Raw genomic sequence first — 20,465 nt, forward strand, 5'->3', positions numbered from 1 at the left:
TCATGTAGTTCTTCAACACTACTAACAACAAAGGGCCAGGCCTCTGGCCCTGTGTATCCTTTGGTCTTGTTGCCTCTTGACATGTTGAGTTTGTCTCTCAGCTTGCACAGAGATTCTCTTTAGATCTTCCCCTCAGTTAGTGGTTTAGACTTATTTAGATTTGTTTGCTTATTGACTGATTGATTGACTGATTGGTTGATCGATGGCATTCCTTGGGAGACAGTGGAAAATAGGTTCCAACATCTAGAATTCTGGGCACTTAGTTCTTTCTATCATTCTTCCAGCTGACTCTAGTCTTTGTTTTTCTTACTGTTAACTTCAAGGATGTGGTCTGTCTTGGTATGAACTGGAGCTCTGACTCGGTGGTGGACAGAGGAGGTATAGGTCCATGGTAAGTGTTGGGAGGACACAGAGCCCTGAGACAGACCAAGAAGATAAGGGAGCATGGTTTTGCCATGTCTGATGGAGGCTGCCTCTTGGGACTCAGTGCCTTATTTATTTATTTATTTATTTATTTATTTATTTATTTATTTATTTATGTTGATTCTTGGGCCCTGCAAGAACCAGTATTAGGAAAGACATGACAAGTCATACTACCCCATCTATAAAGATATTGTTAATTTCTTATCCCTCACTGTTGATAAGTCCTTGACCTACCTCTAGCACAATTCCTCTTAGGGCAGCTTCGCAATCATCCCACTCCCTTGATGCTCTCTCTTAGTAATTTTCCATCTACGGATCCCCTTATCCTACTGTCCTGGTTACATTTGGCCTGGAGGCTAAACTAAGCCTCCTACTGCTGTAGTCATGAGCTCCCTGACAATGATCTTTAGTAAAATCTTTCTCAATGTTTTAACAAGTGTCAGAATAGATTTCAACACTCCCAGCCATGATCCTTGGTTCTTTGTACCTGCCCTTCAGCAGCTGCAGAAAGAGTGAGTCCATTCGGACAGCGGGAGGGAGGGAGCTGATGGTGGCACTCACTTTAAACACTCGAGAGGCAGAGGCAGAAGGATCTCTCTGTGAGTTTATAGCCAGCCTGGTCTACATAGTAAGTTCCAGAACTGCCAATACTACAGAAAGACCCTGTTTCAAGAAAGAAAAAGAAAGAAAAAAGAAAGGAAAAGAAAAGAAAGAAAAATAAAAAGAAAGAAGAAAGAAAGAGAGCTGGGCTTAGAGGCTCAGGCCTGTTACTCCAGCACTTGGGATGTTGAAGCAAGAGGACTGTGAGTTCAAGGCTAGCCTGGGATACAAAATGAGCTCATATGTCAAAACCAAAAATAAATAGAAAACTTGGGACTGGACAGATGGCTCAGAGGTCAAGACTGTGCATGCTCTTGCAGAGGACCCAGGTGTGACTCCCAGCATATATATGGTGGTTCAGAACTGCCTGTATCTCGGGTTCTAGGGGACTTGATGGAGTCTAATACTCTCTTCTGACCTACAAAGATACCTGCATGTACATGGTATTTATAAACTCAAACAAGCACACAAAAATACACATAAAAATAATAAATTTTAAAACATAAATACAAAACAAGTATCATTAAGCCTTTTCTGTCATTCAGATCCCAAGGAAAACTTAATTTATACAGAATAACACATCCTTTCTATATTGTTCACCACCCATATTTCTCTAAATGGAATCCTAAAAAAATCAGGCCTTAGACCCATAAAGAAGGCCATCAACTCTCCTCTTTATGATCTGTTTTGCTGAATTCTCTGATCAGGTTTCTCAAGTGTGCAGTCTTGGGGTTGACTTAAGGTTGCTTGATAGTCTTCACTTTGAAAAAAAAGATTTTATTACTCTAGAGGTAATTTCATCCCAGGTTTACAATCTGAATTTCATCCAGCAGTGTGGGAATATTCCCTTTACTCAAAACAAAAAACAAAAACAAAAACAAAGAACCCCACCACTTAGATGCCAAGTGATGAGCAATGAGGCATCATGGGTAAGACTCTCCCAGCCTGCGGAGCAAGTTCCCGCCTTGCAGATGGAAAGACTGGGCCTTCATCACTGGAAAGGAATGGGGGAGACCTTGGCTGGTGCTGTCTTGTCAGAGCTGGAAGGGTGCTTGAGAACCATATTAGCATTTCTGAGGACATGAGTGTGCCTCAGGCTCCTTATAAATACTGCTTGACTCAGTCGGTGTGTTACTGGCGCCCTTGAGACATGAAGTGGTGCCTGTTCTTCGGGGCCCTTATTGGGGCAGGCATCTGTGGCCGAGATAAATTCTTTGGGTAAGTTCTTAACTTTATTATCATTTAGTTATTTCACCAACTTGGATGGCAAATGGAGTGATTATACTTTAGGTGGTAGGGCTTAGGGGAAGGGCTGGGCTTTTTATATCTCCTCTGTCCCAGTGTCCTGGATCAGCCACTTCTCTCTGAAACCTGACTTCTCCTGTGAAGTCAAAGCTAAAGCTGGTGGCATCCACAGGCCCTCTCCAGCTCCTTTGTCTCCGGCTAATTCTGTATCTTCTTCCTTCTTTCTGAGGTCAGTTCCAGATATTTCCTACACCAATAATTACGAAGAATGGCCAGAAAGACTTTGTCAGTTTCTGCCAGATTTAAAGGGAAAAGCTGGGTTCTCGGGCTTTGGGGACAGATATTCTCTATCAGTAGTGAAAGCTGTGTATAGCTGGTGCGTTCCATAGGCTTTTGGAACAAGGAGATCCAATAGGTCTTGCCTAGCAACAGCTATGGAACTGTATCCCGGGACTCTGTGTGAGTGTGTGTGCAAAGGCTCCACATGCTCCACCATAGACACTGTGGAGTTGGTGAGGGACAGGAAGTCAGAGAGGCAGGGAGAGGCTAGGGATGCTCTGGTACCGTGGTAGAAGACTGTAATAGAATAACCCATCACTGCAGAACATTGGATAGGGATAGGATAGAGGCTGGGGATGCTCTGGTACTGTGTGGAAGACTGTAATAGAATAACCCATCACTGCAGAACATTTTGCCTCTTGCAAAGAGCTTTCACGTGCCCCATCTTGTGGATCATGTAACAGCTCTGTCAGGCAAGGGTGTTATTTTCCTTAATTTAAACATGAAAAAAAAAAAAAAACCCAGTCTTAAAAAGGTTAAGGAACCTGCCCAAAGCTACTCAGCTGGTAAGCACGGAAACTGGGATGCTGAATGCAAAGCTCATACCCTTTTTTGTTTGTTTGTTTTTCTGTAACACAAGTAAGTCTATCAATCAAATGGAGTCCTCTATCTCACCAGTCTACCTGTATATGCGAGTTTATTCTCTACTGTGTTAAAGGAACTCGAGGACTGTTTATTGAAGCCATTACTTACACGAGATGGGGATGATGGCATACCTGTCTCCGCTGCCAAATAGCTTGGAGGGGTTAGGCATAGCAGGTGGCCAGGGAGGAAGATTTTTCCGCAGGCAGCTCAGCGGTAGGTGTGTCATAACTACACTTGCTGCTACTGTGTGGGCTGACGCATGGAGCTGTCAGGTTCCTACTGCAGCTCTCCATGTGGCTGAAAAAATCTCTATTTTTCAGGATACAGACCTCTCTTGTGATACTGTGGGCACCTACGCTGTGTGGGCACCTATGCAGAGACAGTGGGGCTGGCTCCTGGAGTGTTCGCTTCAGGACCTGTGCATTCAAAGGGCTGTGTGGTGGAGCTGATTACAAATGGCTTTAATGAACAGTGCTATGCCATCTACAAGTCTGTTCTTACCTCATAGTGGGCAACTCAGTAAAGGCAGAAGAATCCTCGCTGGGATCCATGTCCTGGTCACCCAGTTCAATGAACATAGAGGGCACAGGGGACCTGGCCTCTGGCCTCTGAATGGTTGGGAAGTCGGGCAGGAGACTGACTAACGGACACAAAGCTGGTGGTATTTTCCCACCATTCTATCTCATGCCCTTGAAACTTGTTCTCCTAGTTCCCCGGTCTCTCTTATTCTGCTGCTATCATCTGCCCCAGTCTTCAGATGTCTTAAGGATGAGGCAACAGCCAGGATACATGGATGTGGAACAGGAAGCAGTTGTAGAACTGGTTGTAGCATCAGTGGAAGCCGGCAAGCATCCCAGGGCTTCAATGCTATCAGTCATAGCTGCTAAGCCTGGACAGGAATGTGGTGAGTGGTACAGAGAACTGACCACTTGGCTGTCTTCCTGGTACGAGGGGGAGGGAGAGAAGCTTAGTCATCAAAGCAATTATTGATTGCCCTGAGTATGGGACAGGTGCGAGGATGAGTGAACAGACGTCACCAATCATAATGCTAAAGGCATCTTGGTGTACTGGGAGAGAGCCAGAAGAGCTGTTAAAATAACCATTCAGAGCAGGAGGAGCAGACAAGCACCTGCAAATCCCAACCTTTCCTCCCCTTCACCCAGGATAATTTCCTATCTTCAGAAAGAGCTCAAGGTCAAGATCTTTGAATGGAATACCAGCTAGTACAGATGGGGTGTGCTCAACCATCTGCATGGTCATGAGCTGGAGAAGATATTTTCCAAGAAGAGATAAGGTCAATGAAGGCAAGAGGAAGATTGCCCCGTGTATGGCACCTACTCTGCTTTAGACACCCACTATGCTAATGCTCACAGTAATAATTAATGGTAGACCCTACTCTACCATCGATGCCCCTTTTTAGTGCTATCGGGTCTGGCTTTGTTAGGGGAAGCCTCATGAGTGACATGAGCTTGTCTTGAAGGTTAGGTGGGAGACTGCCCCGCACTTAAGGACTGGGATTGCAAGCAGAGGGAGCACCACGTGCAGAGGGAGCACCACATGCAAAGGCCCACAAAGGCAATAGCTTGGGACAGACATGAACCAAGAAGGTGTACAGAGGTGGGGGCTGGGATACAGAGATGAGGAAGGTGCTCTGCTCTATACCAGATCTTCTGTTTTGCCTCTTCCTCAGATGTTTATGTCTTTGACCTGTATGGCTTGACCGACTAGGACATGATAGAACGGACTGTGAGTTTAGTCCTTTCCAGGGCCAGTGAAGTCACTGTGTTCCATTGTTATGGGCTGTGTTTGGAAGTTCAGTTGTGACAGTGCCATGTTGGAGAAAGGAGCAGGCACACACACACACACACACTTACTAGCACGGGGGAATGTGTCCTCTACTCTTCATACTCAGAATCTTCATCGGTCCTCTGGTCCTGTTCCTTCTCCATCTCCACTCCCTCTCTGTGACTCCTCTAGCCAGTGTCAGGTTGCAAAGGCCTGATTTTTTTTCCACCCAAGATGTCAATCCTTCTAGCATACTCATTGAAAAAAACATATATTTTCAATATTTGTATTGATGTGTGTATATGTGCATGCGAGTATAGGTGCCCAAGGAGGCTAGATGCATTGGATTCCCTGGAACTGGAGTTATAAGTAGTTGTGAGCCAGCCAACATGGGTTCTGAGAACCTAACTTGGGTCCTTTGCAAAGGCAGTACATGCTCTTAACAGCTAAACTGTCTGTCTGGTTCCAGCATGCTCATCGTAAAGACACCCCCTTTTCTGGAGTGTTAGGGACAGGTGGTTACAGAGCATGCATTTGTCAAATTGGTCTTTGTCCTCAGAATGGTTTACCCTTCAGCAAACCCTCTTCAAGGTCCCTTGTCTGTGACAGAAATGATAGTTTGACACCCCACCTTCTCCAGGCTGTAATACAGTCCTTTGTATACCCATTTATGTATGAGTCAGCTTTCTGTTGCTATAACAAAAATACTTGAGTTGGGGGTGTTCCTTTTTTTCTGCTGCTGTGCTAAAATACTCTGATGAAGATGTTTTCAGGGAGAAAGGGCTTAGCTTGGCTCACAGTTTAAGATGCAGTCCATCCTAATAGATCATCATGGTGGGAGAGACTTGAAGCAGCTAGTCACGCTGTATCCTTTGAAGGCATAGAGGCATACGTGTGCCTAGATACATCCCTGTTTTTATTCAGTCCATGTCCCAAGCCCAGCGGGTGAGGCCACCTCCCTTTAGGTTGTCTCTTCTCACTAGTCTATATGGTTTCTCACACATGTGCCCAGAGGCTTGACCCCTAGGTCTAAGTCCTGCCGGCTTAATAATTACTGTTCACCATCACACTGGGTAACACACACAGAAAAAAAGATAGTTACTTCATTCATAGCTTCGGAAGGCCCTGTCCATTTCTGCCTTTGGTGAGGGTTCCTGTATATGCCATTATAGAGAGAGCATACGTGAGAAGTGGAGACCATGTGGCAAGGCAGATGCCAGAGGGACCCGGGTGAGACACCCATCTTTTAAACCTTTCATAGGAACTGACTCTACAAAACAACTTCCAAGGACCACCTCTTAAAGCCTTCCACCTTTGAATGCAGCCTTTCACCTGGAGGTCAGACTCTCAGGGCCTGAACTCTTGGAACATGTTCAAGGCATATCTAAACCATAGCAGTTCACTGAGGACTTGTCAGATCAGGCCCCCCCTACCCCACCCCAGGGCTTCATGGGAGGTTGTTAGCTGCCCACCTTGAGGAGTCTAGTGGGAGGGCTAGGGAGAAAGGATGTGCTCCTAGGGCCCTGGGATCTTATCCAGCCCAGCCACCTGTGCTGAGAACAGCTCTGGGCAGTGGGCCTTGCCTCTTGGGGTCTGGCTTAGGCCTTCCCAGAACTTTCTAGAACCAAGTGAAACTGTGGAAGTCCATCCAGATTGAACCGGTTTTCTAGTGTGGAGCCTCCACGTGAGCCCCACATTTAGCTTCCTGTGACAGAGCCATTTACTCTATCAACAGGTCCTTCAGCCCACATCCCTCTCCAGCAGCTCCTCCAGCATTCACTCACGTCAAAGGGATGACGCACGTGACAGAGTCGAGTGCGGATTCATTTGGGCTGTCACCTAGCAACGCCTAATGGCTCTGCTGGTTCTCTGAGTGAGCTGAGAGCTCAAAGAAGGCTTTTCAAGCATAGCCTTCTCCCACCCACGCAGGACTTGGGGGCCGCTTCCCCTGTCAACGCTGCAGAAGCTGAAAGATACACGCAAAACAAGTACAGGACAGACGACAAAGGGGTCTGCCAATGGCAGGCATCTCCTGGGTGCTCTCAGGTCCCGGTGGGCAGCCATGACTCTAACTAAGGCTGAGCCTCATACCATAGTCCACATTCAGTTACATTGCAAAGCACACGTCTGGCGCTGGGAGGAATAGTTAGCACTCTCATCCTGGCTTTCCCAGCATAAAAGGGTCTGTTCCCAAAAGCTCCCAGCTCTTCCCAGCATGGAAGTTCCATCAGGGTTTCAGCCCCTGCATTTGACAGTGAAGAAGTGTTTCTTTATGTCTTGAGTTAGCCTGGAGCCTAACTCTGGGACATTCCTTTCTGCAAAAATATATGTTTTTCATTATAAAGTAATATGACCACATTACAGAAAACAGATACAAGAGGGGGGAAAAAAGTAAAGCCATCTATAATCCCATGACCCAAACGAGCATTGGCAGCAACTACTTTATCTCCGTTGTCTGTTTTGCTTCCAGACCATCTGCTTTTTCCATACTCGTAATCATGGCATACGCACAGCTCCGTGTCCCGCTCTTTTACTTAATATCCCCTCAGAGTTATACATAAGCACTTTTTCATCTTTGCCACATAGTCTTGTTTTTAATGGCTATACATTGTAACCGAAGACTAGACTATTTCCTCTCATCCAACCCAGCTCTGTCTGGAATGGTGGGTTTGGGGGTCTACTTGCCAGCAGAAAGCTCACCATTATCTTCTTCTCCCTCCCCTTCTCCAGGGACCAAGTTTTTAGGATTAATGTCAGAAATGGAGAGGAGATCAGAAAACTGACTGAGCTAGTGAACTCGGACCACTTTAAGGTACGTGGTTCTAAGGCTGTCCTCTTGAATGTTCTGAGTTTGAGGGGGAATAGATTTTTGTACTTCTTTTTATCCCTGCAAGTTTTCTGTTCATAATGGAGTCTTAGTCAACATGCCATTCACATGAGCAAGAGGGAACGCAGGGGAGAAGGCCGCCAGAACTCAATTCTGCAGCTCTATTAGATGGGAGGCCTGAGCTGTGGAACCTCAAGTAGTCCTCGCTGGTTCTTGAACTTTGCCAGGTACTGGTTGCTGGGCAGATCTGACCAGCTATGTTTGTGAAATGGGTGATGTTTTCCCTTGGGCAGGACTCAGGGATCATCCTGGCTTTTGGCAACCCTTCTAAAGAACATGAGCTCCATTCGTGTTTTGCCCAAACTGTCTTTTAACCTGATTGTGTCTCGCTCTTCTCAGCTCAATGTCTGGAAATCTCCCTCCACTTTTGATCGGCCCATGGATATTCTTGTCCCTTCTGTCAGCTTGCTGCCAGTCAAATCCTTCCTGAAGTCTCAGGGTTTAGACTACTCCGTGACAATTGAGGACCTACAGGTAGGTAGGCCAGGGACTCCTACTAGTCTTGTCTGAGACTAAGGTACTAATCAGATTGGGCCTGGGAGATTTAAAGATGTCTGGCGTCAACCTTTTCAGCTCCAGGGTGAGGAAACGAAGACAGAGGAAAGCAAGAGTGTGAAAACTTGCTTCAGGAGAAGTGTGTTATACAGATGGGTGGCTACACGGATCTGTATCTGAGTCTTGACTTTGCTAACCACTCATGTGTGTCCTTGGGCAGGCGTTTGCCTCCATGGGCCTTCATATCATCACCGCTTAAACGGTGATGATGATTAGTATTTCAACTATTTATCAAGGCAATGCTTCCATTAGCTATGTATATAACACATCAAACAATAGTTGACATGTCATAGATTCTTCAGCCGCTAATCATTCATCCCCCCTTTTTGTATTTGAAGTTAGAAGGCAAGAGTGTCTGTGTGGGCTGCTGGGAACTAAACTAAGCAGGAGAGGTATCTTTTGAGAAAGGGGGAATGTCACCAACAGCCCCCAGCAGAGGGAACTTTGCCATCCAGCCCTACAAACCTGTGTTGAACAGCAGGACAGTGTCTCTGGCTCACACTCTCTCCTTCACCGGGGTGGGTTCTGGACTAATTGATGATTTGGCCCAGGATTTTCCTGATGGTATGAGCAGCTGTGAGTTTATTAATCATCCTCACATGTCACAGACATCTGCCAGGAACCTTCAAAGTATGAGTGGTTATAAGAATTTCTTTGTTTCTCAATGCTTTCCCAAGCTGTGTGTTTCAGAAGCACTGGATACCAGATGCAAATCAATGTCTAGAGGTTTCATCCTACATAAATGTATAGAGATTCCATACTATAGAAATTATAGAGATTTCATACTATAGAAAAGCATATGTCACTTCTAGGGAGCAAAGAAGGGTTTGAATGGAATAATGTAAGTCAGATATCAGAAAGTAAAGTTATATTTATATATATATATATAAAACTTTGATATCTGATATATATAACTTTGATATCTGATATATATATATAGTGTTGAGATATATATATAAATAAATATATATATATATAAAAATCTAACCCACCCTTTTTAAATGAAAGGGAGTATGGTTTATTATTATTTTTAATTGTGTCACACTGACTATGATGATCAACATACACTACTATAGACAGGCCTTAACTAAGTGTGAACATTGTACTAGTTTTATGTCCCGAAAAGTTTTGCTAGAACCAAGAATGTTAAGGAATAAAGACCTTAAGCAGAAATCAGTTACAGGTCCTACCCACATTGTCCTAACCCACAGAATTAATATAAACTCTTTGAAAATTAGTAGCACTAGAATGTTATATAGTTGAGACAAAAGACATTTTAGGCATAGGCAGCAGGAACTTACGTTCTCTTGAATTGCAATTTTTGGAGTCTGTCTGGCCCCCGTTAGACCTTGTGTTGTCAGCCATCTGACCAGATGAGTTAGATCTCTAGGAGTCCTTTCACCATGTTGCTGTGTCTGCTTTTTTTTTTTTTCTTTCTTTTTAGGCCCTCTTAGATAACGAAGATGAAGAAATGCAACAGAATGAAGGGAGAGAGCGGAGTGGTGACTTCAACTACGGAACTTACCACTCCCTGGAGGCTGTAAGTGTTTCCAAGCAGGTTTAAAGCCAACATTCTTTGCTTCCTGAATTTTGGAACCTCTCTCCTCACATCCACCTTCAGCATGGTATCACTTCACAGAGGAGCTAAAACATGGCTACCCTAATTCCTTCCCCACTGGTTGCTTAATTCCCACCAACATCCAAGTGCCTGAGAAACACAGCTGCAATTTCCCCTGCAGAAACCCTGCTCCAGTAACCCTCTAAAGCAAACCAGAATATAATGGCAGCATTTCCAGTCCTTGTAATTCAACCTTCTCTCCCATCAGAATCCCCAGCACAGAATAAAGTGCCATTTACTGCAGGCAAGCAGACAGCCGGTTATTTCCAAGGTTAACCAAATATTTCCTCTCATTTATCATGACTCCTCATAACGTATATTTGTTCCACAATGCAATTTGGTGGTGTGTGGAGTTAGAAACCACTTTATACAGATGGCTTTCAAGGTAGGCCAAACTTCCAAACGAAAAACTTGGAGCTGAATCATTTCATATGATACTGGAACTTGAGAAATCAGAAGAGACCACAGAACAGAGCAGCCCGTTCATGATGCAAGTCTCTTATGTCCCAAGCGTCTCTTTTGTTAGTTTGCAGACTCTACTAGCTTGGGACCTCCCTCCCAAATTTAAATGGCTATTCTCCCTCCTCTACCTTAATACATACTGTTCTTTACGTGCAGACATAGTGTTCCTGGCAAATTTTTCCAGAGACCTATACTTTAAGTTGTTTTTCTTCTAGAGGAAGGATCAGTTCAAAGGCTGGCCAACTATTTCTACTTCTTTCCCATGATTGTCAGTAGCTTTCCTCATTGTGTACACTTCCCACCGCACTGCCCCTTGATCCCTCTTGTGACCAATGACATACATCTGCAAAACAGCTGGGTAAAGTTAGGAGTTCAGTTCAGTCTCCGGCCAGGGACAAAAGCAGAACTCGGGCCCACACAGGGATCAAACCCATAACTTTAGCCTCATTAATGTGGGGCCCTCCTGAGCTGAGCTAACCAGTCACAAATGTCATCCAGGGACCAAGAGAGGCCATCGACTTACCTTACCAGCTGTCTGTCTCACTTTCTCATCCGCTTGCTTCTGTTCTCACTGACTTGGGCAATCCTTTGAGAGTGACCTCCTGCTAGCTTTTGCTTCCAGAGGCCTGTCGCTGTGCCTTCTCTCTCCTGGCCAGCTTATTTGGGGTTCTTCCTAAAACCAACATTAAATAGCTCGTATCCTATGACCACGCAGGCTTTTTAGATCTCCAGTGGGAATTCTACGTTTGTTTCTGCTAGGGTTTCTGGTTTCAGGTCCTTTGTGTGATGATGGTTGGCATGTGAATTTGCATCCCACATCAGGGTACAGCTTGGAGGATTTTAAAAACAAAGTTTCTATGTATGTATGTATGTATGTATGTATGTATGTATGTATGTATGTATCTATCTATCTATCTATCTATCTATCTATCTATCTATCTATCTATCTATCTATCTATCTAGGTATCTGTCTGTCTGTCTACCTATTATCTATCTGTGTGTAGGTGTGCATGTGCCATGGTGCTAATGTGGAAGTCAAGAGGACAATTAATTTTCTCCTCCCACTGTATGGGTGCTAGGGATCAAACTCAGAATTCACATTATCAGGCTAGGGAGCAAGTGTTCTTACCTGCCAATCAATGGCCCCAGCCTGGCTGGTTGGCTTCTCTCCTCCCTCCTTCCCTCTGTCCCTCCCTCCCTCCCTCCCTCTGTCCCTCCTCCCCTCCCTCCCTCCTTCCCTCCCTCCCTTTCTCCCTCCTTCTCTCCTTCCCTCATCTCTCCTTCCTTCCCTCCCTCCCTCTCTCCCTCCCTCCCTTTCTCTCTCTTTCTTTCTTCCTTTTTTTCCCAAAAGATTTATTTATTTATTATATGTAAGTACACTGTAGCTGTCTTCAGATACACCAGAAGAGGACATCAGATCTCATTACAGATGGCTGTGAGCCACCATGTGGTTGCTGGAATTTGAACTCAGGACCTTCAGAAAAACAGTCAGTGCTCTTAACTGCTGAGTCATCTCTCCAGCCCCCTTCCTTCCTTCCTTCCTTCCTTCCTTCCTTCCTTCCTTCCTTCCTTCCTTCCTTCTTTCTTTACTTCCTCCTTTCTCTCTCTCTCTCTTTCTTTCTCTCTTTCTTTCTTTTAGCAAGTCTTACTATGGTTGTCCTGGAATTTGCTATGTAGACCAGGTTGGCCTTGAACTCACATAGAACCACCTGCTTCTGTCTCCTGAGTGCTGGGATTAAAGGCAGGTCCCACCACCCCCAACTTGTTTTAACTTTTGTAGGTTACTCTCTTTTTCTCATGGCCCACGGTATCTACTCTGCTTTTCTTCAGTCTTTAGAGTCCATGGGCTAGGGGAGTTTCCACGAAATCCCTTCCCCTTTATTTTGAGACAAAGTCTTATGTAGTACGACCTCCAACTCTCCATGTAGTTGAGGATGACCTGGAACTCATGATCTTTCTATCTCTACCTTCTGAGTGTTAGGGTTGCAGGTGTAAACCCTGTTTATGGAGCCCTGGGGATTGAACCCAGCAGCTCATGAACACTCAGTAGTGCTCGATTAACTGAGTTACACACACAACCTACCAGGGCCTTTGTGTGTTAAACGAGCATTCTATTCCTCTGCCATTCTCAATTTACTGATTAGTTTTTGAGACAGGGGCTCTCACTGAACCTGGGTTCAGTGATTACCTAGACTAGCTAGCTACGAGCCCCAGGGACTCTCTGCTCCCCCATCACTAGAATTACAGGTGTAGTCCACCACACCCAGCTTCCTATCATCACTGGAGTTACAGGTGCAGGCCAGCACACCCAGCTTCCTATGTGGCTGCTGAGGATCTGGACTCAGATTGTCTTGCATGGCAAGCACTTTATTTACTGAGCCATATTCCTAGCACTCTTTTTGAATTTTTTAATATTCTTTTATATTTTATATATTTATATTTTAATATTTATATATGTCTTTTCTTTTTCCTTTTTGGTTTTTGGAGACAAGGTTTCTCTGTATAACCCTGGCTATCCTGGAACACACTCTGTAGACCAGGTTGGCCTTAAACTCAGAGGTCCAACTGTCTCTCCCTCTCAAGATGGAATTAAAGGCACTACCACATATGACTTCTTTTCTTATTTTATATTATACACAATCTATTTGTATTGATTATATCGAGACACGCAAACTGTGAATGGTTTTTTGTTTTATTTTGTTTGTTGGTAGAGAACAATTTGGCAAACTCTGCTGTCTGGAGCCTTGGAAAGCAGGCCTATTCTGATGATCCAGTCCAAGATAATGCAAAGAATCATATGTTGATATTGGGCAGTGGTGGCACATGCCTTTAAGCCCAGGACTCAGGAGGCAGAAGCAGGCAGATCTCTGTGTGTTCGAGTTCGTGGACAGCCTGGTCTATGGAGTGAGTTCCAGGACAAGCAAGGTTACACAGAGAAACCCAGTCTCTAAAAACCAAAAACCAAAACAAGCCAAAGACTTACCCTTTTGGAGTAATATCTATCTCAGTCTCTCTGCTTTACTTAAGTGGACTATAATTTTGCACAGAATTGAAATGTACTATCTTCTAGAAAACTGCAGAAAGCAGCTGTTCACACAGTTCCATGCTGACAGTGTGGCCAACTCCAAGGTCAGGTTCTCAGACAAAACTTATCACTGACAAGATAAAGTTCACCAATACCCAACTCATAATGGAACAGAATTTTAAAATATCACTGGGTTGGGTACAGTAGCACACGCCTGCTATCTTAGCTTTTGGGAAAGTGAAGTAGGAAGATTCCAAGTTCAAGACCAGTATGTGCTACATAGGAACACACTATCTCAAAAAATTAAAAAAAAAAAAAAATTAAGTGTCTTTGGTTTGCTTTTCCACCCTTCAGATTTATCATGAGATGGACAGTATCGCCACAGACTTTCCTGACCTGGCAAGCAGAGTGAAGATCGGAGAGACATTTGAAAAACGGCCCATGTATGTTCTAAAGGTGAGGCCCAAGGCCCTTCCAGGTATCCTGACGGTACACAAATTTCTGGGTCTCAGTCTCCAGGACTCAGCCCTTGGTTCTAAGGAAGAGATCGTAGCTCTGGGTCATCTTTGCATAATCAAGATATTTTGAGCTGATTGAATCCCCTGATTTTATCTACAGTAGGGCTATGTTTTGATTGGAAAGATCAAAAGAGAGGCCATTAGTATTCCTGAAGACTCAGAGGCCCCAGTCTGCCTTCATTCCCATCTAGCAGCTTAGGACAGGGTGCAAACTCTCTTCTGCTTTTAGGGACTCTTCTTGGAAAAGAGTGTGGGGTGCTTACACTAAGGTGGATGTCATTTTTAAGCCCGTTCTGGGGTTGTTGGCCACATGGAGCCCAATTTCCAACTATTTCTAACACATTTGAGTCTGTCCGGGTGAAGGAGGCAGAGAGCTATGACAATGACATAAATTACGTAAGTAATCCAGCTGAACACATAGAAAGGAATTTGGACATAAAAACTGTGGAACAACTGGTGGTGGTGCTAAGAATTTGCCAGACCCTTAGCTTCATAGAAGCCAGGTTTATAGCAAATAACAGGCAGAAGGGGAGTCATACTGCTGAGCTAGTTCCTTTAAAATAATTACATTTAGATTATTTGCCCATCTGATAGAGACCCTGGCTTCATTAGCACCACGCTCTGACCCACGGAGTCCCAATGCTACTGCGAAGGCAGGAAGCAGAATTCATTACTGCCATTTACAAAGAGCTATAGTGAAGCCCTCTCCTTCGTAATTTAAAACCGAATCCATTTATTACATGAGCAGAACCGTCTGGTTCACATACCCTTGTGTCTCTCTGTTGGGAAACCATTTGAGAACTTTCAAGAGACACACTATTATTTCTAATCACACTAGCATTCTGACCCACAATACCAATTGTTTCTCCTTCCCATTTACTCCCAAAGCTGGAGAGGTTTGGGCTGCCCAGAGCTTCAGCCAGCCAATTAAGCTCCCTGGTCACGGATACTCGCGATAAATAGATGGTGCCCTTAGGAACATTTGGTCTCTGAATTATCTTAAATGAATTAAATGAATAGGAGTGGGCTGGGGAGAGGAGAGGTGAGGAGAGACATGGACTGGCAGGTCATTTTCTGGCCCCTTTTCCCTCTGCAGTTCAGCACGGGAGGAGGCAAGAAGCGGCCAGCCATTTGGCTGAATGCAGGCATCCATGCCCGTGAGTGGATCTCACAGGCCACAGCCATCTGGACAGCGAGGAAGGTCATGTCGCCTGGAATTCGTCAAGGATTCTGGTGGGCTTGGGGTGGGGGACTGCAGCATCCCATGTAGCTGGGCCCAGGGGATGAGGTACGAGGTGCTTGGCACAGACCTGGTAGGCTGGGACCTTTGCAGATGGGAGAAGTAAATAGTCTAAGGTCATCCCATGGTGGTTAAGTCACAGTGTTAGTGGGCATGAGAGAATGAGTCACCGTGGGCCCCGCATAAGGGATCAGAACCTCAGCACCAGACTCAGATGTGTTTGCTTTCTGGGTTCTCAGAGCTGCCCCCCAGGATCCTTCGAGAAACAGTTTTGAAGCAGTGCTGAAAGGGAAGGGGTAGTGTCTGTGGAAGGTGTCAACAAAGCCACCACCCATCACTCAACTACTGGGAATTGATATTGTCATGCAATCCTGCCCCCGGGCTTTGAGAGACTTAGAGGGCTTTTCAGAGAGCCCAACCGGGCTTCAGGGAGGTTTCCGAGAGTGGAGACCATCTTGGTGGGGGGGGATCCTGGGTATCTCAGGGAAGCACCTGTTAGACCCTACAGACCTAGCCTACCGTGATGTAGCTGACAAGCACGTTGTCTCTGCTTAGATTGTGACTGATTATCAAAAGGACCCAGCTGTCACCTCCATCTTGAAGAAAGTGGACATTTTCTTGTTGCCCGTGGCCAATCCTGATGGATATGTGTACACACAAAGCCAAGTGAGTAATTCTGAATGGCTGGGGCCTGGACTGAGATCCCCAGGTGGGTTCTGCATCTTGCTGGTACCCCTGGAGACCCGTTTCCACCAACGTGCATGTTAGAACTCCCCTTGGGAGTTTTCTTTTCTAGGTATCCTCTGAGCTGAGACTCGCCAGGGAATATATTATTATTTTTAGAGAGAATAGTCTAAGGAACTCTCTATTGTGGGTCTTGAACAATTTTCAACATTTTACCTATCTTCTATTCATCTTTCTCCCTCCGACACAATTTATTTTCTTGACATATTATAAAGCAAATCCCAGACATCATGTTATTTCATCTACCACAACCTTAGTATGCATCTCTAGCTGATGATGATAATAATAAAAAAAAACCCAAACCCAGTACACCACTGTCACCTTTGAAAACTAATGGAAGTTCTTTAATATCCTCTAACACCCCCCATTATTTTAAAACTGTCTCCTAGGAGTCAATTTGTCGAAGCCGGAATCTAATAAGGGCTGTGCACTGCACCTGTGGCTGGGTCTCCGCAGTCTTTATTCATTCAGAAGCACCCCAAACACATCCTTTTAAAATGTCATTCATTTGTTGGAGAAACTAAGTAATTTCCTGTATAATGTCTCACATTCTGCGTTTGGCTGATAGCTTCTTTGTTGTACGATTTAATTTGTTCCCTTATTCCCTAGTTGAGAGTGTGATTGAATTCAGGTGACTGTCTGAGACAACAATCAGCTCGGTTCGTGACTGTGGCATGAGTGATTTTCAGTGGACATTGCTTTGACTTCTGCATGAGCCAATAATTAGTCGAGGTGTTCAGATGGGACCAGCTTGGTTCTTGTATAGAAAGTTCTCATCTCATTAGGGCACTTTGACGGAGTCACTTTTTTTTTTTTTTTGAGACAGCATCTTACTATGTCTGTATTTTTGACTGCCTTGGAACTATATAGAGCAGTTTGGCTTCAAACTCACAGAGATCTGCCTGCCTCTGCCTCTCAAGTGTTGTGTGTGATTAAAGGTGTGTTTTACCATGCCTGACTCAAAATCCCTTTTGAAAGCCAGAAGGATGTATCATCTCCAGTGATGGGTAAAAGCAGACTGCCCAGGGAGTAAAGACTGGAGTCTAGATGTACTGTTCCCCGCCACCCCCAGAACCTCCCCAAGTGAGGGCCATATGCAGCTCAGCCCACTTACTGTGGTCTTTGCACCTAGAGAAACTTCACTGTATCATGACATACCCTTGGGTGGTTGGTGGCTTTTTCAGAACCGATTATGGAGGAAGACGAGGTCCCGGAACCCGGGAAGCCGCTGTATTGGAGCTGATCCAAACAGAAACTGGAATGCTAGTTTTGCAGGTAGGTGGGGGGACGGTTTGAAATCCCGCCAGCATTGGATGAACCTGTCCCCACACCAGCAGTGTGGGATAGGGAGCCCAGTTCCATACTGGTTTTGTTTTTCCATTTGCTGAAAGACTTGAGGACATGCCTCAGGCTCTCTGTGTCTCTGTGTTCTGTTTTGTTTTTAAGTCTTATTGTTGCAACTTTGAAAGGGAAAGATCCAGTAATCCCCATCCTCCAGAGAAAACAGTGGGCCAGACAGTCTTTGCATTGTGATTATGATTATGTTAATTCAAAATCTTTATTTATTTAATTTATTTACTGTGGTGAGTCCTTATGCATTCTAAGCAAGTACTCCACTACTGAGCTGGCCTCTCAGCCCCTACACTAAAGGTTCTTTTTTTTTTAAATCATTCTCATCTTAGATGCATTAATCCAAGGCCTTTCCTTAGTCCTGGCCATTCCAGCCTTGCCTACTCAAGCTGTAGCTGGTTAGAAGGGTTCCTGATGTCAAATCAGAAGAGAGCAGTTAGTAAGGTTACTCTAATAGGCAAGAGCCTGCAGCAAAACGTAAATCCCAGCAGCTACCCGTCTGTTAGTATGAATCAGCAGCTCACAGTCATGGAAGGTGAATGTGAATTAGGTGACCTGGGTTCTGAGGTCCAGCTGTTGAAAAACCATCCCTACAAAAGAACCTGCTGTTGTCCATGAATCCTCTTCTTCTTACCCATTGAATAGACTTTTGTTCTTGAAACTCAAGAGATAATCTTAATTGCATGGCTGATAAAAGTTACTAAATAAACTCACCTTCCACGTTTAAATCTAGTAGGTCTTTCCTACTAACACCACACACACACACACACACACACACACACACATGCGTGTACAAACTCACACACCAAGGCTTGCTTTACTATGAACCATGCAGAAAGCAATCCATCTATATACCTATTACATAATCAAGAGATTTTAAAAAACCACAACAATAGATTATTTTGGCAGCAGTTGGCCATTAAGACCTGAACCAAGAGAATAAGTTGACACCACAATAAATGGAGTCATTTTCATTATTTATTGGTATTCATATTAATTATCAAGAACACTTATTAAAAAAGAACGCTTATTAATTACAACTTGTTCTTGAGTGTGACATTAATTATTTATGACAACTGCTATTAGCACAATATGAGGTCAACTCTATCCACTTAAAAAAGCCCCAATACTTTTCCTCTTCATTTGTAGCAAACCCCCAAACTCCCTCTCTGTCCCCTCAGAATCTGTACCTTCAGTGAGAAGATTCTTGGGGGCATCTTCTCGCTTGTGTTGTGGGTTGCTTATATCTGTCTTCTTGACCTGTGGGTTACTTGTTACTGATCAGTTCCCCTCCACAGGAGAGGGGGCCAGTGATAACCCTTGCTCTGAAGTGTACCATGGCTCCCACCCCAATTCTGAAGTGGAGGTGAAATCGGTGGTAGATTTTATTCAAAAGCATGGGAACTTCAAATGCTTCATTGACCTGCATAGCTACTCACAGCTGCTGATGTATCCCTATGGGTACACAGTCAAGAAGGCCCCGGATGCTGAGGAGCTGGTAAGTGATGGAGGCCTTCTTCCAGGCACCAGCCTGCTTTCACTTTGGCACGGCCACGATGGCTGATCTATAGCTTTAGAGTGCAAGTACGGGAGCCTGAGGATCATGAAGGGCCCTGACCAATGCCTCTCTGCCCTTTGATTTGTGCCATCTGACCTACAAGGGACAGAAATAAACTCTGTGAGTTCTAAGACTTTGTCCAGCCTGCATCCTTGATTTTCTAACTAAGGTTAGAACAGGTCATAGGCTCACAGCTTGCTAAAGACTGTGTTTAGCACCATGATGGGAAGCGGGGGTGCCTTCTCTCTGATTAACGGAGAAGTTAAAGAGGGTATAGGTCATAGCCTGGGGGTTCTGTGTCAGAACCCATGACTCACCCCTGGAATAGGACAGGCACTTATAAATGGACTAGTAGGAATGGGCTGGTATCTTTGGGATAGCTGCAGGTCTATGTCTCCATGCTGGTCTGCTGGGACATCACCAGCCTCAAAGTCTATGGGCTGAAGAAGTTCCTCCCCACCCCCCACCCTCCTGACTGATGGCTAGATATGGACCAGAGTTGGTTCTCTATTCAAGGCTTTTCTCTTGAACATACTTGGCCTTCTGTCATGTTCCTGAACAAGACATTCTGCTCCCTTAGGATATCTCGGTAATCTATCTTAATGAGATTCCTTCGGGGTTGGCAAGCTGCTCTCTGGGCTTTCTGAAAGCTTGCACGAAGCCCTTCCAGACAGAGCATAGAACCTGAGAGTGCTCACTGATCTCTGTTCACCCCCATCTTCCCTTCCCAGGATGATGTGGCGAGGAGTGCAGCCAAAGCCCTGGCTTCTCTCTCTGGCACTAAGTACCAAGTAGGACCGACTTGCACCACCGTCTGTGAGTATCTCTGGGCATGAGCTATTTGGAATGCACCTTGGGAGGAAACTTGAGCTGGGGTAGGAGAGATGGGACCTTTATTTCTGGTGTTATTGTCTGATTGTCTCAGTGGTTAGTAACAGACCGAATCCATGTCAAGACTTTGTGACAAATGGCTGCTGTAGGCTGATCTCCATCAGCGTCATCAATCCCCTCATGGCTTATCATGTACCCTTGATGAGTTAGGACCTGTCAGCCGGGAGACTACACTCCTCATTTGTATTAAGGCTCCTGACATGGTTTATCAAAAAGTTACCAAAGCCTTGCCTCCATACTTGCATGTGTTTCTGTCTACGTGTGTGTGTGTGTGTGTGTGTGTGTGTGTATGTGCACTTAGAAGCTAGAGGTCAACATTGGGTGTCTAATCTCTATCGTTTTCCTGAAACCAGATCTCTCACTGCTTGGCTAGACTGTCTGGCTAGCAAGAGCCAGAGATCTGATTCTCTCTGTTTCACCAGCATGGGAGTTACAGACCTGTGCCATCATGTCTGCTTTGACGTGTGTGTGTGTGTGTGTGTGTGTGTGTGTGTGTGTGTGTATTCAGATCCAGGCTCTTACGCTTAAATTGTTTCTGCAGGTACCTATCCACTTTTCAAAGGAAACTCCCAGTTTTTTTTTTTAACTTTTATTGCATTATCAGAAAAGTTACATGATTTCAATTTATCTGAATTTGTTA

General features: G+C 44.8%; 1 protein-coding gene across 1 annotated transcript in view; it reads left to right on the forward strand.

The window, feature by feature from the left end:
• Nucleotides 1–2,147: 2,147 nt before the first annotated feature.
• Nucleotides 2,148–20,465, forward strand: part of Cpa4 (carboxypeptidase A4) — a 25,964-nt gene continuing 7,646 nt past the window's right edge. Inside the window, exons 1-10 of the mRNA XM_031381417.1 lie at nucleotides 2,148–2,241; nucleotides 7,708–7,789; nucleotides 8,204–8,338; nucleotides 9,864–9,959; nucleotides 13,879–13,980; nucleotides 15,139–15,243; nucleotides 15,838–15,948; nucleotides 17,211–17,301; nucleotides 18,675–18,874; nucleotides 19,666–19,750. Coding sequence (XP_031237277.1) covers nucleotides 2,174–2,241; nucleotides 7,708–7,789; nucleotides 8,204–8,338; nucleotides 9,864–9,959; nucleotides 13,879–13,980; nucleotides 15,139–15,243; nucleotides 15,838–15,948; nucleotides 17,211–17,301; nucleotides 18,675–18,874; nucleotides 19,666–19,750 — 1,075 coding nt within the window. The 5' untranslated portion in view covers nucleotides 2,148–2,173. The remainder of the gene's footprint in view (nucleotides 2,242–7,707; nucleotides 7,790–8,203; nucleotides 8,339–9,863; nucleotides 9,960–13,878; nucleotides 13,981–15,138; nucleotides 15,244–15,837; nucleotides 15,949–17,210; nucleotides 17,302–18,674; nucleotides 18,875–19,665; nucleotides 19,751–20,465) is intronic.

This window comes from Mastomys coucha, unplaced genomic scaffold, assembly GCF_008632895.1.
Source record: "Mastomys coucha isolate ucsf_1 unplaced genomic scaffold, UCSF_Mcou_1 pScaffold20, whole genome shotgun sequence".
NCBI classification, from domain to species: Eukaryota; Metazoa; Chordata; class Mammalia; order Rodentia; family Muridae; genus Mastomys; species Mastomys coucha.